The sequence below is a fragment of the Corylus avellana genome, chromosome 1 (genome assembly GCF_965113065.1).
Source record: "Corylus avellana chromosome 1, dhCorAvel1.hap1.2, whole genome shotgun sequence".
Classification (NCBI taxonomy): domain Eukaryota; kingdom Viridiplantae; phylum Streptophyta; class Magnoliopsida; order Fagales; family Betulaceae; genus Corylus; species Corylus avellana.
Genome location: NC_142490.1, coordinates 3386639 through 3408557, shown reverse-complemented (window position 1 = coordinate 3408557; position 21919 = coordinate 3386639). Strand labels below are relative to the sequence as shown.

The window sequence follows — 21919 nt, the reverse complement described above, 5'->3', positions numbered from 1 at the left end:
CACATGCTATATTATTTACCAAATGATGATATTCAAGAACTAAGCCCCATGCCTAAGATAATGGGTATGTTTATTTCTTTGTCTCAAACACACGATATGGTACCGGAATATAGTAAAAATGTACCATTGTAAATTTTTAATCGCAATATGTATAAGAGATTGAAAAGCAGTAAGCCTAATGTACCACATAAGATTGATATTTAATTTATCCCACTTGCTATAACAAAAACCCCAAGTATCAACTAACACTCCCTTGAGTCTAAACAAACTTGTAACTTATAGTTACCCAACAAAGCGCCTCATGCCCAAGAAGTAAAAAATAAGAAAAGAACATGTTAATCCCAGTAGTAAGCCTAATACTACTCGAATAATCAAAGTGAGCACAATAAAATTTCCAAGCCAAAAGCAAACGTAAACTCTGCCTCCAACCCATTATTCATTATGCAATAAACTCTCAGTAATCAAAGAAAATACGCTCAAATTTCCAAACCCAAAGCTAAGTAAAACTCTACCTCCCACACAATTTTCACTTAAAAAAACACTTGGCCAATTAAAGAAAATAGGGATCAGATTTCATACAAACAGCTAAAGCAGACTCTGTCCCCAACCCAATATTCCTTACACAACAAAATTACTTGGGAAATCAAAGAAAACACAAAAGCTAATCAAAATTCTGACTTCAACCAATTACTCAACAAACAATGAAACAACTTGGTAATCAAATAAAATGCAATTGGATTAGAGATTTCAAAAACGATACCATCTTGACCAAAAGGTTGTAGACCCCTTTTCCAAATCACCTCATTATAAGCCTGGTTCTCATCTTCAGTCAAAAGCAACTTCGCACCATATATAAAGGATCGCAATATATTGATGTTTGGTTGGTGAGAAAGCGAACCAGAGAGCAATGGCTCTAAGTTAGATGGTAGAGACCTTCGAGGCGGCATCTCCGAGCACATGGGGTGTCTTGGAACTGCTCGTAGTTGTCGCACTACTCGCAGGAGTACTTCCCCAACGGCACTCTCACTCTCTCGCGCTCTCGACTTATTTTGTTGAGTCTTGACCGTACTATACGTCACGTCGTTTATCATTGGAACCTTGACGACATGTCTTTTTCCCACCTCTCCCGCGTCTTTTTACTATTTTTTTTTTTTTTTTTTTTTTTGAGCACGCGTCTTTTTACTACCTATCTCTTAAACGACTGTTATATACGGTGCATCACCGCATCGGTTCGCTACCGTGTCTCCTAAACGACCACTGTTTTATACCTCACGACTTTCTCTACGTGGGTGGGTTTGGTAGAAACGATGGAAAGGTGAAATAGTGAAAAGACGAAAGAGGACATACTTTTTTTTATTAGAGAAAAAAAAAATTAGTGGTTTAAACTTGTATCAAATCTATATCAACTTGTAAGGCGTTTGTCAAATGTCAAACCAAGTTGCAATATCCCATCAATCTACCAACCAATTTGATAATGACCTAAATAAATAAAAAATTAAAAAATTAAAAAATTAAAAAAATTGATGATGACCTCACTATTTACCCCTATAATATATCAAACAATTTGTAATATTCCATCAATCTTGTACCCTACTTATTTATCATTAGAGTTGCAAATGCAATTGACCCCTTCAATAATTAAAATGACAATAATACCCTCAAAAAAATAATCAAAATTCCAAAAAAAAAACATTGCAACCCCAAAAAAATGAAAAATCCCAAATGTTCTTCTAATGTTCTCTTGGTGTCTTCCCAACTGTGATATGACTTTTAAAATCACTATTAAATTTGAGATTATCATTATTGACTTTTAATCTATTGGTGATTTTCAAAGTCACACCATAGTTGAAAAGACATCAAAAAAACACTAAAAAAACATCTAACATTTTCCCAAAAAAATAGTCAGGTATTTTTTCCTAATCTATTTTGTTTTTCCCTTAAAAAAAGGTGTGTTTTTTCTTCTATTTTTTTTTTTTTTTTTTAATTTTAATGCAAGGTATTTTTGTTATTTTTTGGGCTGAAGGGAGACATTGTAACCCCAATAATAAATCAATAGGGTATATTAACAAAATTGAAAGATTATGAGGATATTGCAACAAGAATAATAAATTGAAACGAGTGAATGTACTTTTTTTCTTAATAAAAGAAGGAAAATGAGGAGGAAAGCTTGTCCTTGTCCAAAGGAAGCTTCAACCACAGGGGCTACCAGCTATTCTAGCGAAGTACAAAGTTATCAACACTGACTTGAAAAGTTTATCACAAAAAGATAAGAAATGGAAAAAGAAAATGAACATGAAAATCCAATATTGCAACCTATGTTACAAATGAACCACATAATGACCAAAACATCTAGCGGGAAGCTTCTAATTTTCTATACCGAAATGGAAAAAATGAACAATTGACTGTTTGAATTGCATACAATTTAAGCAGCTTCACAGAAAGAAGTTGTACGACCCCATCTGTCCCGATCACGTGATCGTTGCACTTCGAATGGCCGAAGGTGGACCCGAAACAACCCACATTGCACACAATGCCAATAACCCAGTTGCAGAGATTCTTATCCTATACAGACATGATTTTCCACGAATGTTCGTTACAGTCAACAACACGCCTTTGGATAATTGGCATCAGAAAAATGAGTTTATCATGGCATTTCTTCCTTTGAACGTTTACCATGGACCATAAATCAATCATTCATAGGCCACAATGTAAGAACAGGACCAAGATAGGGCCCACAATGTAAGAACAGGACCAAAACAGGTGGGCCGAATATGACTTTTTTACTTTGACAATTTCAATCATTGAACGGTACCCATTATAGAATGTATTATTTAAATAACAAAATAAAAAGAAACGGAGCCGTTTTGTTGACCCACCTTGAGACATTACACCTTTTTCTACAAACAATTTTCTATTATGTGAAAACGACTAGCAAACTACCACGAGGAAGAGTCTTATTGGGTAAACACACAACATTATATGACTGCCGAAATCCTAACTACAATATTGAAATCCAAATACAGATAGAAACTACTAGATATTGTCTGCTACAAATACCAATACAGATAAGATAAAATAACATTTAGATAGTGGTGATGTTTGTCTTCTATGTGAGGTTAAGAGCCAGGAGTGATACAGGAACAGGGTAATGAGAACACCCATTGAGGTTTGGGCAAATAAGTAGCATATCTCTAAATCTGCTTTTACAAAACATGATAATACAATAAAAGATACATTTAAGAAAAGCGAACAAATAGCACAAATAGGGTGAACACATAGCTTCCTTATGGGGAAAACACTTGCGAGTTTGTTACATTTCATCATATCATATCATATCAAATTACAAACCAAGAAAGGGACATTGCTTTCTTGCATGCTCTGGGATCAATTTCACCAAAATCTCAACTGGCACCCCCTTCAATTCTAGTTGACAAACAGCAGCATCAATAACAGTTTGGTGAGGCTTTTGCATGGCAATGACAGTTTATGAAGTAATTTAAAGGTTTATAAATGAAAACATACCATGAGATTTAAAGTTGAATAACGGCGGAAGGAAACGTCCATTTGGCAAGCGAGTGTTTGTGTCGCGAAGATCATCAAAGAAGGGATGGATCAAGGCATCCAGCTGCATTGCAATTGAAACATAATTAGAAAATTCAAATCTTACAAACAAACATGAAAACAATTCTGATTGTTGGGCAACAAAAAAAAAATTTAAGACCATTGTCTAGCCGACCCCAGTCACTTGGAAAATGGATCCTTAGAGCTGGCCCTTGTAAGTGGGTCATAGCAAGATTAGTTGAGTTGAAGCGATATATATAATACCAATGAGAAGACATGGTAACAAGATGAGCCCCCAAAAAATAAAAAAAGGACAACATGCTATCAAGATGAGCGGCAAGCCAAGTTTCAAACGGGAATATGCCTCTCACAAACACATTGGAAGATACTATTTGCAGTCCATTGCTCTTGATACACATGTCAGACTGGCCCTCAGTCTCATGAAAAAATTATTAATCTTTGACTCGCCACCTCTTTTCTCCATAAAGTATAACTGATGCTGCCTGCTATTGTGTTAGGTGAATAATGGCAACCTACTCTACAAATGGTAAACCCTACGTCAGACCAGTGACAGTATAGTCAAAATATTTGGTAGACTTTTGTCATTTATTCTCTTTCCAGACCCACCCATCCTTTAAGAAAGGAGAACATGGGATCTGTCATACAACTATCGTGAAAAATTACCAAAACTTACCAAAAAGATTCCTATGTACGACACATTATAAATTCATACATAACCTGGCGAGGAATGTTGCCAAGGGAACAAAGCAAGATTGAAGGAAAAATACTAGAATAAGATATTGGAAAATTGAGATTTAATATACTCACGGCTGAGCATCGTAGGTTAGGGGAATATTGTAGTAGTCTCGAAACCAGATCAACAGCTTCTGGAGGCATGCGCTTGTGGAATATCTAATTAAACAGGATGAACAGATAGATATTAGTGTGAGGCATGCTGATAAAAACAAATACATGAGATAATGAAATTTCCATTTCAAATACCTTGTGCCATGGATGAGCTTTGATCTGGGGGAACTTGAACTCCGTATAGTTAGGGTTCATGCATTTGATTTCCTCCCTCGTCGGAGTGCCCAAAATCTACAACAATGAAAAAGTCATTAGATACAGTGGGAGGAGACTAACCACTGCTCAGTCTAAGAGGCTAAAAGCTAATGCATCTTTTGGTTCATTGTCAGCCTGGTGAAAGAGGTTTACTCAAGGACTTAAATTTCAATATCCACTAGATTCTACTGAAAAAAATGTCACACCACAATCCCAGGATTGATGAGGATCTAAGGATTATTACATAACAATAAGGAAAAAACCCCAGCCCCCTTTTCTGTTCTCAAAAATAATATATGCAATTAGTGGAAAAAAGATATTTTATGATATTACAGTATTACTGAAAAGTTCAAGATATTATAGTTACCTTGATTATCTCAACAAGCTGGTCGACTCCACTCTCACCAGGAAACAGGGGCTGCAAGAATGAAAATCTTATTCTAAGCTTCATACATAAATTACATATCCAGAAGTTCAAAGGGGGGGGTTGAATGCATAATCACCTACCTGTCCAAGCATAAGCTCAGCAAGGACACAGCCAGCAGACCAGATGTCAATAGCTGAAGTATACTCAGTAGCTCCAAATATAAGCTCTGGTGCTCGATAATACCTAGAGCAGATGTAAGAAATGTTTGGCTCCCCTTTCACCTGTCAAGCATCAAAGAAAATAAAGATCAGTCATTCCAATCAAAGCGAAGGCAACTACAAGTTGAAGAAAGACAACATGAATAACAAAAACACAAGCATACCAACACTTTCGCACTTCCAAAGTCACATAATTTAACCTGGTGGGTATGTGGATTCACCTGCAAAATAGATTTTTACTTAGAATAAGGTGTTAACTTGCATTTTTCTGCTTTCGCTGATCATGGCCCCAAAAAAAAAGGGCAATGATCATGCAGTTTGAGGGCAGCACAAACGCTAACAGCCATCTCTCAAATAGACATGCAAAATATGTTAGTAAATGTACCAAAAGATTTTGAGGTTTAATGTCCCTGTGACACACTCCAATGCAGCGATGAATATATGACAATGCCCTAAAGATCTGCAAGACAAAGAATATGTAAAATCTCAGCAGGAGCTAAAACAATCAATTGAACCATGAAAACTGCACATGTCAAGTAACCATACCTGGTATGTATAAAGTTTCACATATATCATCGGCATCCTTTGGTTCAATTTGTTGTAGTGTTTGATCACGCGATGAACAGTTTCAGGGACATACTCAAGTACAAGATTAAGGTAAAGCTCCTCCTTTTCAGTTGTTGAAAAAAAACAATGCTTCAACGAGACAACATTTGGGTGATCAAGCAGGCGCATGGTTTGTAACTCCCGATTCTTATACCTCTTATCCTGAAGAACCTTCTTTATAGCCACAGTTTCACCAGTCTCTAAGCACTTCGCCTACATAAATACATAAAACCAGTATATAGTAATGTAACTAAAACGAGGCAAACATAACAAATGTAGCAGTCATGTATAATTTATATGGCATTAAATCCTCACTTGGAACACAACTCCAAATGATCCATGTCCAACAACACGCTCGGCCATGTAGCTTATAGTCTGTAAACAAAAAGATTTAAAAGAAAAATATAACATATCAGAAATGAGAAGGAAAGAAATAACGTTTCCACATCAATTGAAGTGTCCGTCCAAATCTTATAAGTCAAATAGTGAAACCACGTATTCCAATGAGGACATACAGATAACAAACAGGACAAACTTTACAATTATTGATGTTTGCAAGAATCCTGAACCACCTTTAGTTGATGGCTCATAGAGCATTCATGATAGCAAAAAAAATGAAATTGATACAAAAACAATTCTGATAATTCATTCTGAATATTTCATTCAAAATAACAGATATGCTCGTTTATAAAAGAAAATTTTGAAGAATAACTTGTAAGCCAAAGACATACCTGCTTCGGCTGGCCATTTCTACCACCAATGGTTGTCACAATTATATGACCTGTCTCTGTGCCATTACCATCAACAATTGTGGCTTCCATTTCCTACAAAATTAGTGAATCCTATGAGTAACTAATGGGTAAAATTCATAAATAAAATAATAACTATAAAAAGAGGAAAAACGAAAGAGAAATGCCAACCAATGCTGTACTTACTTTGTCATCCCTGATTTTCATATCATTCATCTCCTCAGGCAACCGATCAACACCGACAGTATGGCCACTGGGCTCTCTCAAACCAGAAGTAGGTGCTACGCCCACTGAAGCCATTGTTTAAAATTTTACTGATCTCGTTATATTTTCACCTTGATAAACCAATCATTTACCTGTCCATCAAAAGCCACAAACAAATTCAGCCATAGAACTGTACTTTGAATACCATCGTCCACAGGCAATGCATCATGTTAAACAAAAAAAAAAAAAAAAACACAGAATGAGGCCTAGAACCTATCAAACTAGCCAACCATACAAGAATCACTCAAAAAATGAGCTGAATATCACACAAAAATTCATAGTTCCACAACCTAAACTTCTGTCCTCACTCAAAAACCAAAAATTTACAATTTTTTAAATTTTTTTTTTTTTTAAATTCATCTTTCGCCAGATTTCTAATTCTAACCCATTTGTTTACACAAAAGAAAAGGATCTCTTTGCCTCAAACACAAACAGAAAAATCCAACAACATAGTTAACATAATCAAAGTATGACTCAAAACTTGTTATTTCCACAAAGGATACAAAAGCTGTAGAAAACCATGAAGAAAAATTGCCTTTATTGACACAGGAAAAAAAAAATTGAGTTTGCATAAGAGATTAGAGATGGGAATTTAGAGAGAGAGAGAGAGATCTGGGGATCAATATGATGAACCAAAAAAGGAATATTTTTATTTACCATACAGAAAAAACACAGATAAACCAAAAGAAAAAGAAGCAAATAAACGCAAATCTTTCGGACCTCATAAATACCCATATATAATTCGAGAGAAAATTCAAGAATCTAGCAATCAAAGCCATAAAATCCAACCCAAAATTCCTAATCAGAAACTCAACAAAATTACCCAAAAAAGGAGCTCATAAAGACCAATAGATCCATACCAACCAAAAGTCTAACCCAACAAACCCAACCAAAACGCAAAACTTAAAAATCAAACAAAAATAAACAAAACTCAGAACCCAAAAAAAAAAAAAATCATTAAATATACCAAAAAAAAAAAAAAAGGGATTTCGGAGGAAAGCGAATCGGAGGAGGAAAACCATACCGATTGTACCAGAAATTTCCAGGCATCAAAACGAATAAACGAGCTCTCTGAACTGAACTACGACGTATAGGAGAATCAGGAGCTTAGATCCAGGGGCTTTGATGTGTCTGGGCTTTGCCTTTCCTCTTGTGGATTTGTGTGTCGGAGAGAGAGAATGCTTTGCTTTTTTCTGTGGTGTGTGCTATAATGCGCTGGTAACAGTCAAAGAAGAACCCTAAAATATAATATTTATTAGGTGTTTTTCTTTTTTCTTTTTTCTTTTTTTCTTTGGAGAGAGTAAATTATTTTTTTAAAATAAAAAATTACTAAATGTAAATTGAAAAACTTTATTATAACAAGACTGTCCTTCTTTTTGACCGTTCAAACTTGCTTTTTAAGTTTTTATTTTTATTTTTTTTAAGAATTCTAAAAAGGTATGGGATTTAATAAATGTCTAAAGGTGATTGATTTTGGCAGCTCCACTTGGTTACCGGGCAGCCCACTTTCCCATAATAGCAACTATGCACTTTGGATGCCAAATTATGGAAACTGTTGAGTTTGGTTTTATCCCTAATAGCCCCACACATTTAGGGAAATCAAATTTTCTCATCAAAAATATAATTATGCCCCTCATATTAAATTGTTTATGAAAAGAACAAACAAAAAAAAAAATGGTTAGTGTCTTAGGTGGCACATGGCTGAGTTGAGCCGTCTCCTAACCATCACAGCTCATAAAACTTTTAAATCATCTGTGTTTTGATATAATTCGATCATGAATTTCTCAACAAATTACAATTGCTTAAAAGTATAGGAAGTTTCTTGGAGCGTTTATTGCTCGGAAGTAGTCTCTTTGCTAGTGATACCATTTCAAACTTATTGAATTGACCAACATCTATTGCGTTAAATTTTTGGGTTCTGACCACATTTAAATAATCCAATTAAAAGTATATGAAGTTTCATGTAATGGTTCCCATGAAGAAGAATAAGTAAAAGAATAATAACGTTATAACGATGTGCTTTTTTATGAGGTTAATATTGTCTTTTCGGAATGGGCGCCTATGTCGTCAAAGGGGAGCGGTCCGAATCATTCATTATTCGAACATGCGAATATACCCCAAACGCCTTTTGCCGCTTAAAGAGTAAAGACGGAAGACTAAAGCCCAAGCCCATCTCTTAGATTGTATCAAATCTAGCGAAATTACAACACTACCCTTGTATCTGAAGCAGACAATGCTTTATTTAAAGTCAATGATGGATATAGAAAATTAGGCAGGCTGCCTGTAGTAGCCTGTAGCTGAATCAAAGAAAGATATATATATATATATATATATATATATATTAGATGAGTACAGGCATTGATTCTATTTTAAAAAAAATAAAAAAGATGATTTAACATGATATTCATTATTTTTTTATGATTTTTGTGGTGGTAATAAGAAAGAAATAGGAAAACTAGGTGATGATTAGGGAAGTAGGGACAGGAGACAATATAAAACAAAGAAAAAGATTGGTAAAAACAAATAAGCTGTCAAACTTAACAAGCTCCCCCAACCCCCACTAAAGACTATTTTAAAAAAAAAAGGCCTAAATAAAAAATTAAAAAATTAAAAAATAAATAAGGGCCTAAATTTTCTTGTTGCAGGAGGAGGATCAACGTTCCTAATGGCAGTGGCGGTGCTCCCCTGGCATTTCTGAGTTTTGGTCAATTTACGCTTAATAAAAAAAATAAAAATATATATATAAAAATAAAAAAATAAAAAATAAAAAACTCAAGAGCATTAGCAGCCTGTTCTTCAAATTACAACTAACCACACCCTAAAATGACTTTACATTATGTTCTTTGCAATTTTTCATTTTACGAAGGGATAGTTTAGTCATTTTTGCTTCTTCTGTTAAGATTTAACGGAAAAAATCAAAGAGTTTTTTTGATCGGTAGAGTACGTTGCCAACTTTTTAAATTTTTAGAAAGACATTATAAATTGAATAAGAATTTGTGGAAATAAGTATAATTTTTCTTTTAAAAAAATAAAAAACAAAAAAGGGCACAATTAAATGTCAAAAAAGTAGGTAATGTTATTAGTTTACAATCATGATCACATTTGTCATTTCATGGTGAGAAAAATGATCAATGCCGGATGGACACAAAAAGATTAGGTCAGCAACATGCTGTATCTGACATGGCGTGCACCTACACAGACGTATGAAATTTTTAATATAATTAAAGAATTCAAAGAGAGTTACAAATTGAATTGATTCTTCTTAAAAAAAAAAAAAAAGGGGGATAATACCTATTCCAACCTAGTTGATCTTATGTCCTAATTTCCGGCCTTAAATGGTAAAGTCTCTTATTTGTTACCATTTTCTCTTTTTCAACTTTTTGATTTATTTTGAGAATTTAAAAATGATATAACAATCTACATGACACTTATTACGTTAACCATTAAAATATAAACAGCCACATGGCAAGCAATGTGGCATTTTCCTTGATAACATTACTTGATAAGATTCGTGACGGGTTCTTTTTTTTGTTGATGAAGATACTCTCTTTGCCTATGTCATCTGGTTAGCTGGAAGCTTGCAGAATTGAGATTGACCTTTTCAACAGCAAAGATGCTATAAAGGTTCTTGAGTGACAAAATAGAAAGCATCATCGCTTGAGTGACAGAATAGGAAAGCATCACAAGATAGGGATCCTCAGTAATTTTATTATTCAGATTGCTAACAATTCAAATAATAAATATGAGATAGCTCTTATAAGACTTATCTACCTGAACAAACCTTGGATAGTCTAATAGTCTGCTCCCCTGCTTGGACAGGTGAACCACATAAAAAACTCTCATATTTGCTATGAGAATAACTAACAATCTAAACAACAAATTGCTAGAGATTCGAATCCATTTCAAAGACCTGTTTTGAAATTAAAGGGGAGAAGCAACTGAATATGCTTCTTGGGGTTGGTAATCAGCTCCAACGAGTCATTTCTAGTGTTTGCCCAACACCGCTGATCTGATAGTTTTGAGCTATAACACCAAAATATGCAGCACAGGGAGCTTGCTAAATGCATCAATAAGTGGATTGATGCAAAGCCAAAGATAACAAAAGGGAACAAATGCTTCTTCAAATATCAAAATAAAATTATCATTGTAACTGAACAAAATCCAATAATTTAGTGAGCTAGCTGTTGCAGAAAGAACCTCTACCAGACAATTATGGTATGTTGGGGAAAAAAAATCAAAATACAACACAACTTAGAAAAATTGCCGAAAATAGTCATGATGTCGCATACAAAAATTTGATCTTTTTTTCCTTCTCAATTTGAAAACAAGCAGAGCATAAGATTATATCACTAACTACATCTCCCCTAATTATTACATCCTATAGTGGACAAACAAATCGATCGATATTTATGGTGACAAATTCATCATCTAAACCATTGATGCTTCTCAAGGGGAACCCTTGTCTGAATTCAAGGGTTCCATCAATTTACAGATGAGGCACAGAACATGCCCCCCGTTAAGTCCCTGCAGAATTCAAGTAAAGGATGACATCAGAAAGCAAAAATCATTTCACTAACAAATTGTAGTTTTAAAACAGAGAAATGGTTGTTATGAATAAGCTGTTTATAATTTTTATATAGTTCCTAAATTTCCAATGTCATCCCCCTTTCGTTGCCTCCCACCGCCCCCAAAGAAAAAGCAAGTGCACTTTAACCTCAAAAATATTGTGTTGTATGTTCTACTATGCAAAGAATATTCTACCATGCAAAAAGATATAACTTATAACTGAGCTGTAGAGCACATTGAATGCATTCTGAAGCAACCACGAAAGTAAGTGCCAAAATCAACTTTAGAAGTCGTTACCTGTGTATCATAGATTTCTCTGAACTTGTTATATTATCCATTTTGCTGAACTTGCCGGTGTATTTGTAGAATCCAATCCACATAACCATTTGTACCGCCCATCTGGTCCTCAACAAGATTGGAAAGAAGAAGGAAGCCTTCTCTGGGCTGCTCACCTTGTCTTACAAGATGACACAGTGGGTAATATGAAGGGTCCCTTTCTCTAAATTTCTCAAGTATCCTAATCAGCTTCCTCGACATTTCATTATCATGTTCGTAAAGGGTAGCCTGATTCTCAGAAAAAAGAAACAAGTCAATTACATCTTGATTAACTTGCAGGAAAAGGTAAGTTTAATAAGATTGAGGTAAAAGTTCTTCAGGCACGCATTTAAGGGACTTCATGAAACACTGAAGATTATAAAATGTTTTCAACGATATACTAAACAAATGGCTGAGCAAAGCAACCACATCTACACTAATTAAATAAAATTAAGCACCAGTACTGCATTTAATAAAACCAAGGCATTCAAATCGCAGAAAGTGCTAAAATGACTATTCTTATTTTAAGTGAAAATAAAGAACTTTGGAGGGAGGCACAATTCTCAAGTGAATTTCTCTATAAGTTGTTAAGGGACCCCAGAAGCTGGTCAGCTGTGGATAAGTGACCAATTCAGAATTTGATTGTTGGTAGAAAAGCTTTTTGTTGTATAAAGGCTCAAATGTATTTGAAAATTCCACCTTAGATGTCGCAGAGACCTCGGACCAAGAAAAGGCTGGTTAAGATTGACAAACTACAACACTGTTTATAAAAACAAGACAGCAAGATTGGACCCAAGCTGAAACACTCTAGGAATTTCCCAAACAGCCCATGAGGACATGTATAGGGGGAATCAGAGTCCACAGCGTAAGGGAAAAAAAGGTTCAGCTAAATACGTATAAAGTTGCTAAGAAAATGGTGCAAGCCTCCAGGTTGAGACGACAAATAACAACAAAGATCGTTGTACACTTTCTTTCTTTTTTGGATGTACCATCAGAAGCATCTCTTCTTCTTTTTTAAACTTTATTTCTGGGGATCCATCGTACCTTTGATAATTCTGCAGCAAAGTCTGCCCCAAGTAAACTCATAGCTACATCAGGTGAAAGAGCTTTACCAAACCATATGAAAAACCGAAATCCGTCATCATATAAATAAAGACCTCTGGGATCCAAGTTTTCAGCAGCCAGCGGTAACCTTTTGTCAAGGTTTTTTAAGTCATCAACCTGAGCAGATGCCTGCAAATATGAGGAGCAGAAACAATTCTGAGGATTTCCACATTAAATACATCACGAGTGCATACTTTGAGTCCAGTGATTCATACCTTCAAAAGATGCTCATCAAGTCGAATTAAGCTCGGATATAGAAGCTTTAACAATTTCTTAACTGGTAGAGTCATCATTGTGTAACCTGCTGAACAGCGTTCATCAAGTGAAGCATCAGCGTACCCTCCACGAAGAGGTGTTGATCTACAAATTGCTAATCCATACAAAGGCAAGAACTTCAGAGACTCTGGATATATCATCCTGCCTCCCAAGCGATGTTGCACAGCATAGAGATTTCGATATTCTTTAAGGGCTTTGACGATTCTTAGTTGCACAGAGTTTCGCGCATCTTCCAGCTTATGTGACAATGTTTTCTCAATTGCTGCAAGTTATTTCAATTAATGTTACAAAAAGAACAAAAAATCAGGATCAACAATAACATGACATCAATAGCAGAAGGGTCCAGTTTAACTGTACCAAGCCTGCTAAACAAGGAGACAATGGCACCGGCATCAGCCTGACGATACATCTCACCCAGATCTGCAACAACTGGCGCAGCTGCCGTGTGCACTCTAATACGCCTTTCTCCACAAGATGCCGTATATCTATTAATTGTTAAGGACATTTTGATAACCAGAAACCTTTATGAATATGTCCAAAACAATAGTAATCAATGGAACTCCCCACAATATAGAAAGTCAAATGAGTCATTGAAAAAAAAAAAAAAGGCCATAACAAGAAACAATGTCCCAAAGCAAATTTGGTGAAATGGAGAAGATCATATAAACAAAAATCAACATGGGTATTTGTTCTCATGCCTAACAGAAGAAAATTAGACTTAAAAGGTCTCTTAAATATCAAGGAATGTGATCATCACAACATGGAAACCATACAACATCAAAGTTTGCTGAATAAAGGAAGATTATAATGAATAATTCTAAAATAATCCCCTGGATATCCAGGAACATGAATATCAGCACAAGAACCATCAAATGTAATAGTTTGCTGAAAAATAGAGCTGCAGTGACTTTCTTGTTTCAAAGGATCTCTTATGCAAATTATAAGTGGGTGAAGAGAGCCCATCAATTAGTCATTTCAATGGCTACAACTGTCAAACACAATTTGTTTTTTCTCGTTTCTCAGTCAGACTGCATAAGCAAATGGCCTCAGAAATGAAATAGGGTTTATGTAAAAAGAAATCATCAGTAATTTTTAGCTATATTACTCATGAAACATTGAAACACCTTGTACGTCAGAATATATATCAAGCATTTCCAACACAAGGATACAGCAAGGCAACTTGGAAATATACTGTCTGAGTCGTCAGTAATGTCTCTTCAAGAGATAATTGCATTGCATATGCTTTATCACAATCTACAGCTGGAAGCGCCATTAGATCCGTAGATCTTAGCATAAAGTTCCCGTGATAAGATGTAAAGCGGACCCCTAGAAGTACAAACATACATAATCAGCAGATTAAGAACGAAAATAATCATCAACTCCTATGTATAAATTATATATGATAAGGCAGTTTTCCATTGGAGCTCCCCCTATGTACATCGCATGATGTTGTTATACTTTAACCAAAACCATCAGAATAGATCTACACTATTTCAGAGAGTCACCTGTCTTTACTTTTTAAGACAACATAACTAAAAATGTAAGCTAGAAAAAAAAAAAAAAATCACTTCTTTGAGGAAGGAAAACATCATTTCATATTTTTTTCCCATCATCATTCTCCTTTAATAACTCCACAAGCCACTAAAAGCTTTAAATCATTGTACAGAATAACCATTTGATACCTAGAGTTATGAGGCCCTATCATTCTCACTAGGGCACCCATCAAATGATGTGTGTGATTTTTTATGTATGTATTATGGCTATGTACTTATGCATGTGGTATGTATAGGATAAAGATGTTCATGGAGCATCATGAACAGGTTACCTTTTCCACATCTTATGCGCATGACAGCTTCCCAGGCGGTTTCCCGTGTAAGGTCTCTGGTTAACTCATGCCTCAACTTTTTTCCATGAATGGCAGATTGGAAGCTTGGATAATAATTCACCTGACCTCCAGTATATTTTGCCAGAGTTCCTACATTGAATGATAGTAAATAATAATAAATATTACGTCTCATATATTTTAAATACCAGTTAAGTTTAAACCTCATAGGTCAAAACTTTTGCAGCCTAGGAATTGATGAAGTTTGTAGATACATGGGAAACAGTCGGAAAAATACAAATAAACAGAGCAATGATGCCTAGAGATAGTAGGAAAAAAAAAAAAAAAACAAAACAAAACAAAACAAAACTACTGAGAGCTTACAGTTTACTTTAAAATCAATAAATATGACTCGTTCCATAATAGGTCCATGTTACATAGTCAACGCCAAAAATTACCAAAAGAAAGCATCCTGCATATGTATTTCAGACCCAAAATTCAAGTCCATAAGTAGTATTATCAGTACATCCTCTGCATAAAATGGTTGAGTAAGATCCACCAAACAAAGGAAGATTAAGAAAATCTTTAAAACAGACATTGCAAAAATCTGATAGTAAAGCATCTGATTTAAGAACTACACCCACAACTCAATTTTTACTTCAAGTTACAAATTTAGGAACACATCTAATAGCCAATGCTCATATAATCAACCTGATGTTTAGAATGTTGAACTCTTTAGCTGACCAATCAACATTCCTATGTCAGTATCAGTTTCAGGCCAGGCACACTACATTAAAGGTACTGAAAAAGTTCTGTATACACATACTCAAAATATCCTCCAAAAAATATCAAGAGGTGGAGAATGAGAGACAAGCAAGCTTCAAATGTAATAGCTAAATGCAAAATATATCATAGAACCATACTTCCAATATAATTCATCACACATACTGGAAAACATGTTTGAAGTACATAACGTTTTAGCGAAGAGTCAAGAAGTATCGACAGAAGGTCTTCAATTTTTTTCAATATAGCTTTGACTTAAGTCACCTAAACAGAAAATAGAGTAACAGAAATCATAACATGTACCTAGAGAGGCTATATCAGTGTACTTGTCACTGAACGCATATAAATTCACTGCTATCTGGTACTTAGTTAATTCAGCAGCCATTTGCTTGTAAAAGGGATCTTCAGGAAGTCTTAACGTTTGTTCTTTATCTGTTCCATAAACACGAAGATCGTCCCCACGCAATTTTAAGCGGCCAACACCAAGAGATGGCAGTGTGTTTTGAAATATTAACAATTTTCCCCCAAGTTGGCTCTGCAGAGAGAGACGGGTTAATTCAGAGTGATTGAATAACCAAAGTACTTTGTGGAGGAATAAGAAATAATTTGATGACCACATTACTCTGGAAATACAAAAATTATCAAGAAAATAAGATATAACTCATCATCGGCCAAAGTTAAAGTGGCGTGCATGGGTAAAACTCACCATAACCATGAAAGCTCCTTTAAGAGCAGGACCAAAAGCAGATTCCACATTCACATTGTCCTGAAACATGGAGGGCAAGCTATCCAGGAATGTTTCCACAACACTTCTTGATTCAGACAAATTGACAAGGAGATCATCTGGCAATGGTAAAAATATGTCATCCAGATCTGAGACAACCATCATTTGTGGCTGTGCCAAAGATGACTGCACATGGAAAACCCACAAAATATTCAGCAAGTATTTTGGCTGAATTAGAAAAAAGAATTAAGCTATATTAATTGGTAGTAACAGAAATTGCATGCCTTCATATTATAAAAATGTATCGCACTGTCAAAAGTTGCAAATCCAATTTGTGTTCTGGGGTAGCCAGGTAGCTCATCCAAACAAGATCTGATCGTTTGGGCCACAACCTGCATAAGAATGTTAGAGGTAAACATAAATTCAAATTATGCACACACACACATAGATTCCCTATTTATTACTAATGTCAAGACCCAAACAACGACACAGAGGCCCAATATTTTTTCTATTTAAATGTTTTAAAGAATAATCTGCTAAATAATAATGATAATTAAATGAAAAACACCTTACCAAGGGAATTTTCACAATCATATCACTCCGACTTTAATGGGGAAACTGTGACCTACTGTATCAATGCCATGTAAGAGAAAATGCCCAAAACTATACTAGGCTGGACTATGTGAGGAAGGCGTCCCCCCCTCTCCTCTAGGGGAATCCCACCTCTCCTACCATGAGTTGAACCCAAGACATGCCCCTCACTTAAAGGAGGTGAGGTAACACGTGGCTACAAGAACTAATGGTGCCTACTCATCATACGTTTGCACAAAACATGCGACATAGACCAAGCAACAATATGTCATCTATTTTTTTTGATATATAACTACGTAATAAATGAACTAGGAAACCCACAATCAATATTTCTTTTAGATTCGAAAAGCATGCATCAATATACCATAATAACTTACAATAATATGCATAGTACACAAATAATGCATACATTTCCCATACATATGTGATAATATAGCATGAGACATATTAGTGATAATATAGCATGAGACATATTAGTCCTAAAATTTCAGTGGCTGTATCTACCATATAACTGGAAGTGCCTACCTCAATCATACCACTTCTGACTGCAGATATCGACACATCAATGAGGAAAAAATATACTGGAGGCATGGGCGGCCGCATCATGTATTCAGTTGGAGCAACAAATTCCACACTACCCTTTGTAAGCTCTGGCCGCTGATTCAAATCAATTCTTCTGCCAGTTGCATCCAAATGAGCAAAATACTCACCAGGAACTGAAAAAGAAAGTCGAGAAAAATTAGATAAGCTCAGCTACCATTTTAATCTCAGAAGAAGGTACAAGATGCTAATCTCAAAACAAGTTTCTTTCACACATCATTTATTTTCATTTGAGTTAATTAACAACTTCCCTATTTTTTGTGTGGTTTTTCCTTTTTCTTGGGGATGAGGGGAAGCAAATAAGTTGAAATTTACCATCATTTAGTAATGAACAGATGTTGCAGCGCCACTTTCTCCCAGCATCTGTAAATGTCACAAAAGGATTGACATATGTACGACATCTTCTACAGCGAATAATTCCCGTTGAAACGAAATTAACTACTGGCACTTCTTCCTGAAGATAAGAACAGCAATTAAAAAGATAATCACAGTACGTCCAATTTTGGCCCTCTTATCATATTGAGTTTAGAGAGACACCCACCCCATCAGGAGCTTCTGCAAGTGGACAAACAACAGCTCCGAGAGGCAAATGCCACCTTGATACCAAAGACGCGGAATTCGGAATAGCACTTGTTGTAAGTCGTAGATATCTAGGATCGCAATTCATGGGATACATCTCAGTGAACAATTTTGGTTCCACATCACCATCTAATGGCCTTGGCAGTGCTTTAAGATCAATTCCTGGATCAACTGATCCAGGAACAGACCCAACAGAGAGTGAGCTGAAATCTTCCATCAAACCTTGGATGGAACCAATAGGAGGTCCAGAGCCAAGATGCTGCATTTGGTCCCTTGACTGCAGACCCAGTGGTGCAGCCACTGGCATGGGTGGAATATAGCCTCCTTGATGAGTAAGAAAAGGAGAGGAAGAAGCTGGAGGGGCAGGTGCATAACCTCCTTGGTGAGGAGGAAAAGGAGACTGTATAGGCGGAGCTTGTAAATCTGCATTAGACTGCATACGGGCATATCCAGGAAATGATGACTGAAAATTTGGCCTTGGAGCTGGAAATGTTGAATCTGATGAAGAGTATGGAACATTCACATTGGGCGAAGAAAAACTTATACTTTGAGGTGGAGATCCCATTGGCACTGGAGGTATCTGAGACTGCGGACGAAGAGAAGCTGGTGGAGCAGGAGGTTGAGCTACTGGTTGCCCCAAAGGTGGGGCATGTGAAAGAGGTGCTTGAGCTGCTGAAGGAAAAGGTGATGCTGAAAAACGCTGGTACAGTCCAACAGGAGGTGGGATATTTGACGTTGGTGGAGGAGGTACAGATGGATCGTTAAACCTAGCTAGCGGGGGAGATCTAAAACCAGAGGCCTGTGATCCAACCACCGGCGTGGATGAAGGCACTGTAGGAAGGGGAGCAGCTGGTGGAGTAGGTCTGAAACCAGAGGCCTCTGATCCAACCAGAGGACCAGATGATGAAAAAGGCATCATATTCTGAGGAGGAGGAGCAGCAGCAAAAGGCGTAGCAGCAGGTCTTGCAGGAAATTGAGGACGACCACGATTTTCAGTCCCCATGGGTTTTTATCAATAATCACTTGGTCTTTTTGTTATAGCAACAGTACCATGACCTAAACCCATGACAGCAAGAAACACAAGAGTCATTATGGTTCATACAAAGCAGCAATAAAAAATCATTATGTCACCCTTAAAGAGACATTCAAAACATCATGAGATAGGAACAACCATAACAATGCAAAGCACATCTAAACATCGATTAAAGAATCAACATAGGTAGAGTAGAATCCTTGCACCAACCTCATCGGTGACTACAGAAAGGATAAGCATTTAATCTATTTGTTGGCCAAATACCCAGAGCTTAAGCAAGTAATGCATTGGATAGTGAACAATAAAATGCCCAGTCTCTAGCTGACACAGAGCACTTATCTTCAGCTATCCTCCCAGAAAATAAATGGGAAAGAAGATAGAAGTAACACTATCATTATAGAAGTAGTGTCGATTTAAAGTCAAACTCAAATAATCAATTACGCATGGAACCCATCAACAACCAATCTTCAGAAAATGTTAAGTCAAACTCATCTATTCTCAGGTGCTTACTTTGCCAGCCATTCTACCATACAAATTCAGCAAAAAGCCACGGTTGCTTGCGCGCACACACACATGTATATCTACAAATCTCGTGCAATACTTTTGAACTATAAGCATCATTAAGAAAGCATCATAAAAAAATCACAACTGGGTTAGAATAGAATGGCTGCATCCAAATAATGGGAAATATTCAGCAATGGAGTAACAAGTGATATCACGCAACTGTTTTTTTAATAGCCAAAACCTCAAATTGGATCATAATAGCTGATCCTCAGAATCCCCAGTCCCCAGAGTCCACAACAACTGAAGACACAGACTTACATACAGTTCAAACAAACATTAAAACCAAAACTCACAATGCCCACTAGACCAAAATGATCAAATCCTTAACAATTCGTATAGCAAACCAGCTTTGACGATTGGAATCTGATTAAATCAATGAAACAACGAATACCCATCAAATTTAATGCGCAATTAAACTGACTTTCGCTCTATATTGACAAACTAGGAAACAGATACACAGGGAGCAATTAAGTTCGAGCACCCAAAACGACAAAAAACACACGCAATTTTTTACGTGGACAGATCTCCCACAGAGAAAGAAGGCAAAGAGAGATTTGCAAGAGATCGAGATCGGTTAGAGAAGAGAGCGTCACCTGACACCTGGGACGGATCGGAGGAGAAGAGACGGACAACGGGACAGTCGCAGGATGCGAGAGCGTGCGTGCTGTATCGAGTTGGATACAAATACGGGGAGTTAGCTTTAGCTTATATTTTTTTTTTCTAACTAATTAATATTGAATCAGTAATTTAATTAGTTTATTTATACCTCTCCTTTTGTGATGTATTGTGCCTCAGCCTAACGTTTGTGGGGATCCGGATCCTCTCCGTTGCCAGTTAATGGCCCAGATCTGATCTAAGGGTGACAAATTGCCACGTCTTTTTTTTAAAAAAAAACAGCTAATTAACGGAGGAAAAGAAAATGTTGAAGTTAAACGGGCTCCGGAAGTCAGGAAGTGTGTGCGCTCTCCGTCAGTACCCATGAAGCTTTTTACACACTGGTCTCGACTCTCGGCGACAACCGTCGTCGTTTTGCCGGCGGACATCATCTTCTTCTCCGTCTTCTTTTTTTGTCGTCTTCTCCGGTTGCGGACTTGAAGTTTAAGAACGCCGTCGTATTCACTAGCGATGAATCTCTCCCTTTCGCTGACTGACTCCATGGCAGTAAGAAACGGCAGGGTTCTCCTTGTTTGCAAATTGCAACCATTCCTTCGTTCGGGTTCTTCATCATCATCATCATTCTCTTATACCCATTTTGTGAGTGTGTGAGTGTGCACTTTGAATACTGTTTTTGGGTTCACTTCACGCCAAGATAAAAGAAAAGAAAAAGAAAAAGTTGTGAAATTTTTCTAAGCAGTTGTTTGCGATTTAGTTCTTGCTCTGTTTCTCATTCGTTTGTGAGTTTCGTTGATTTGCTTTGATTGGAACCTATCAGACTCGAACAAATTTCTTAGCAGTATTATCAGCTTATACTCAAAAGAAGCAATTGTTGGTGATGCAATGCAAACGACTTAACAAGAGCGCACTCTACTCACACAGTCACAAAATGGGAATAGGAGAATGATGATGATGATGAAGAACCTCAACGAAGGAATGGTTGCCAACGCAGAGAACCCTGCCGTTTCAATTCGTACGGCCATGGTGTCAGCGAAAGGGAGAGAGTCATCTCTAGTGAATATCATGGCGTTCCTCACCTCCAAATCCGCAACCGGAGACGAAGATGATGTCCACCGGCGAAACAATGGCAAAACGACAGCGCACAATTTCAGAACCCGTTAACTTCAACATTTTTTCTTTTCCGCCGTTAACTAGCCATTTGTTTTTTTAAAAAGACGTGGCACTCGCTCCTCTCCATTTCACTTGAAACGGAGAGGAGCCGGTTTTCGAGTGGGGGTGTTTCCATTTTTTTTATTTTTTTTTATTTTTAAAGGATAAAGTCTATTTAGCTTTTTCAAACTATCACCCTAATGATAATCTATTTTTAAACTATTAATTGCGATAATTTATCCTATAAACTACCAAAACAATGATAATGTACCTCTAACTTTAAATAAAATGACGGAATTACCCTTATTAAAAAAATACTAAATTTTAATTTTTTTTTCAAATTTTTAAGGGTATTTTAGTCTTATTAACAA

The 21919-nt window shown here is 36.3% G+C and overlaps 2 protein-coding genes across 2 annotated transcripts; both read right to left on the bottom strand.

Annotated features, from left to right (window-relative positions):
• Nucleotides 1–3022: 3022 nt before the first annotated feature.
• On the bottom strand, nucleotides 3023–8051 carry LOC132168894 (shaggy-related kinase 11). Its single transcript, XM_059579979.2, has 13 exons — nucleotides 7852–8051; nucleotides 6750–6919; nucleotides 6546–6638; nucleotides 6130–6189; nucleotides 5755–6027; nucleotides 5594–5668; nucleotides 5373–5429; nucleotides 5131–5271; nucleotides 4991–5041; nucleotides 4564–4659; nucleotides 4390–4473; nucleotides 3523–3625; nucleotides 3023–3423 (listed from the first exon to the last, which is right to left on the bottom strand). Exons 2-13 carry the CDS (start codon nucleotides 6861–6863, stop codon nucleotides 3341–3343), a joined length of 1230 nt encoding a protein of 409 aa, XP_059435962.1. The 5' UTR covers nucleotides 6864–6919; nucleotides 7852–8051; the 3' UTR covers nucleotides 3023–3340.
• A 2879-nt stretch (nucleotides 8052–10930) lies between these two features.
• Nucleotides 10931–20494, bottom strand: ERMO2 (Sec23/Sec24 protein transport family protein). The gene is given in 15 exon segments (XM_059581394.2): nucleotides 10931–11351; nucleotides 11691–11828; nucleotides 11830–11957; nucleotides 12753–12941; nucleotides 13028–13350; nucleotides 13446–13573; nucleotides 14258–14414; nucleotides 14914–15063; nucleotides 15997–16228; nucleotides 16400–16603; nucleotides 16702–16809; nucleotides 17534–17724; nucleotides 17924–18062; nucleotides 18150–19243; nucleotides 20378–20494. Coding segments are annotated over 14 exon segments (3171 nt in total). The 5' UTR covers nucleotides 19191–19243; nucleotides 20378–20494; the 3' UTR covers nucleotides 10931–11308.
• Nucleotides 20495–21919: the final 1425 nt, after the last annotated feature.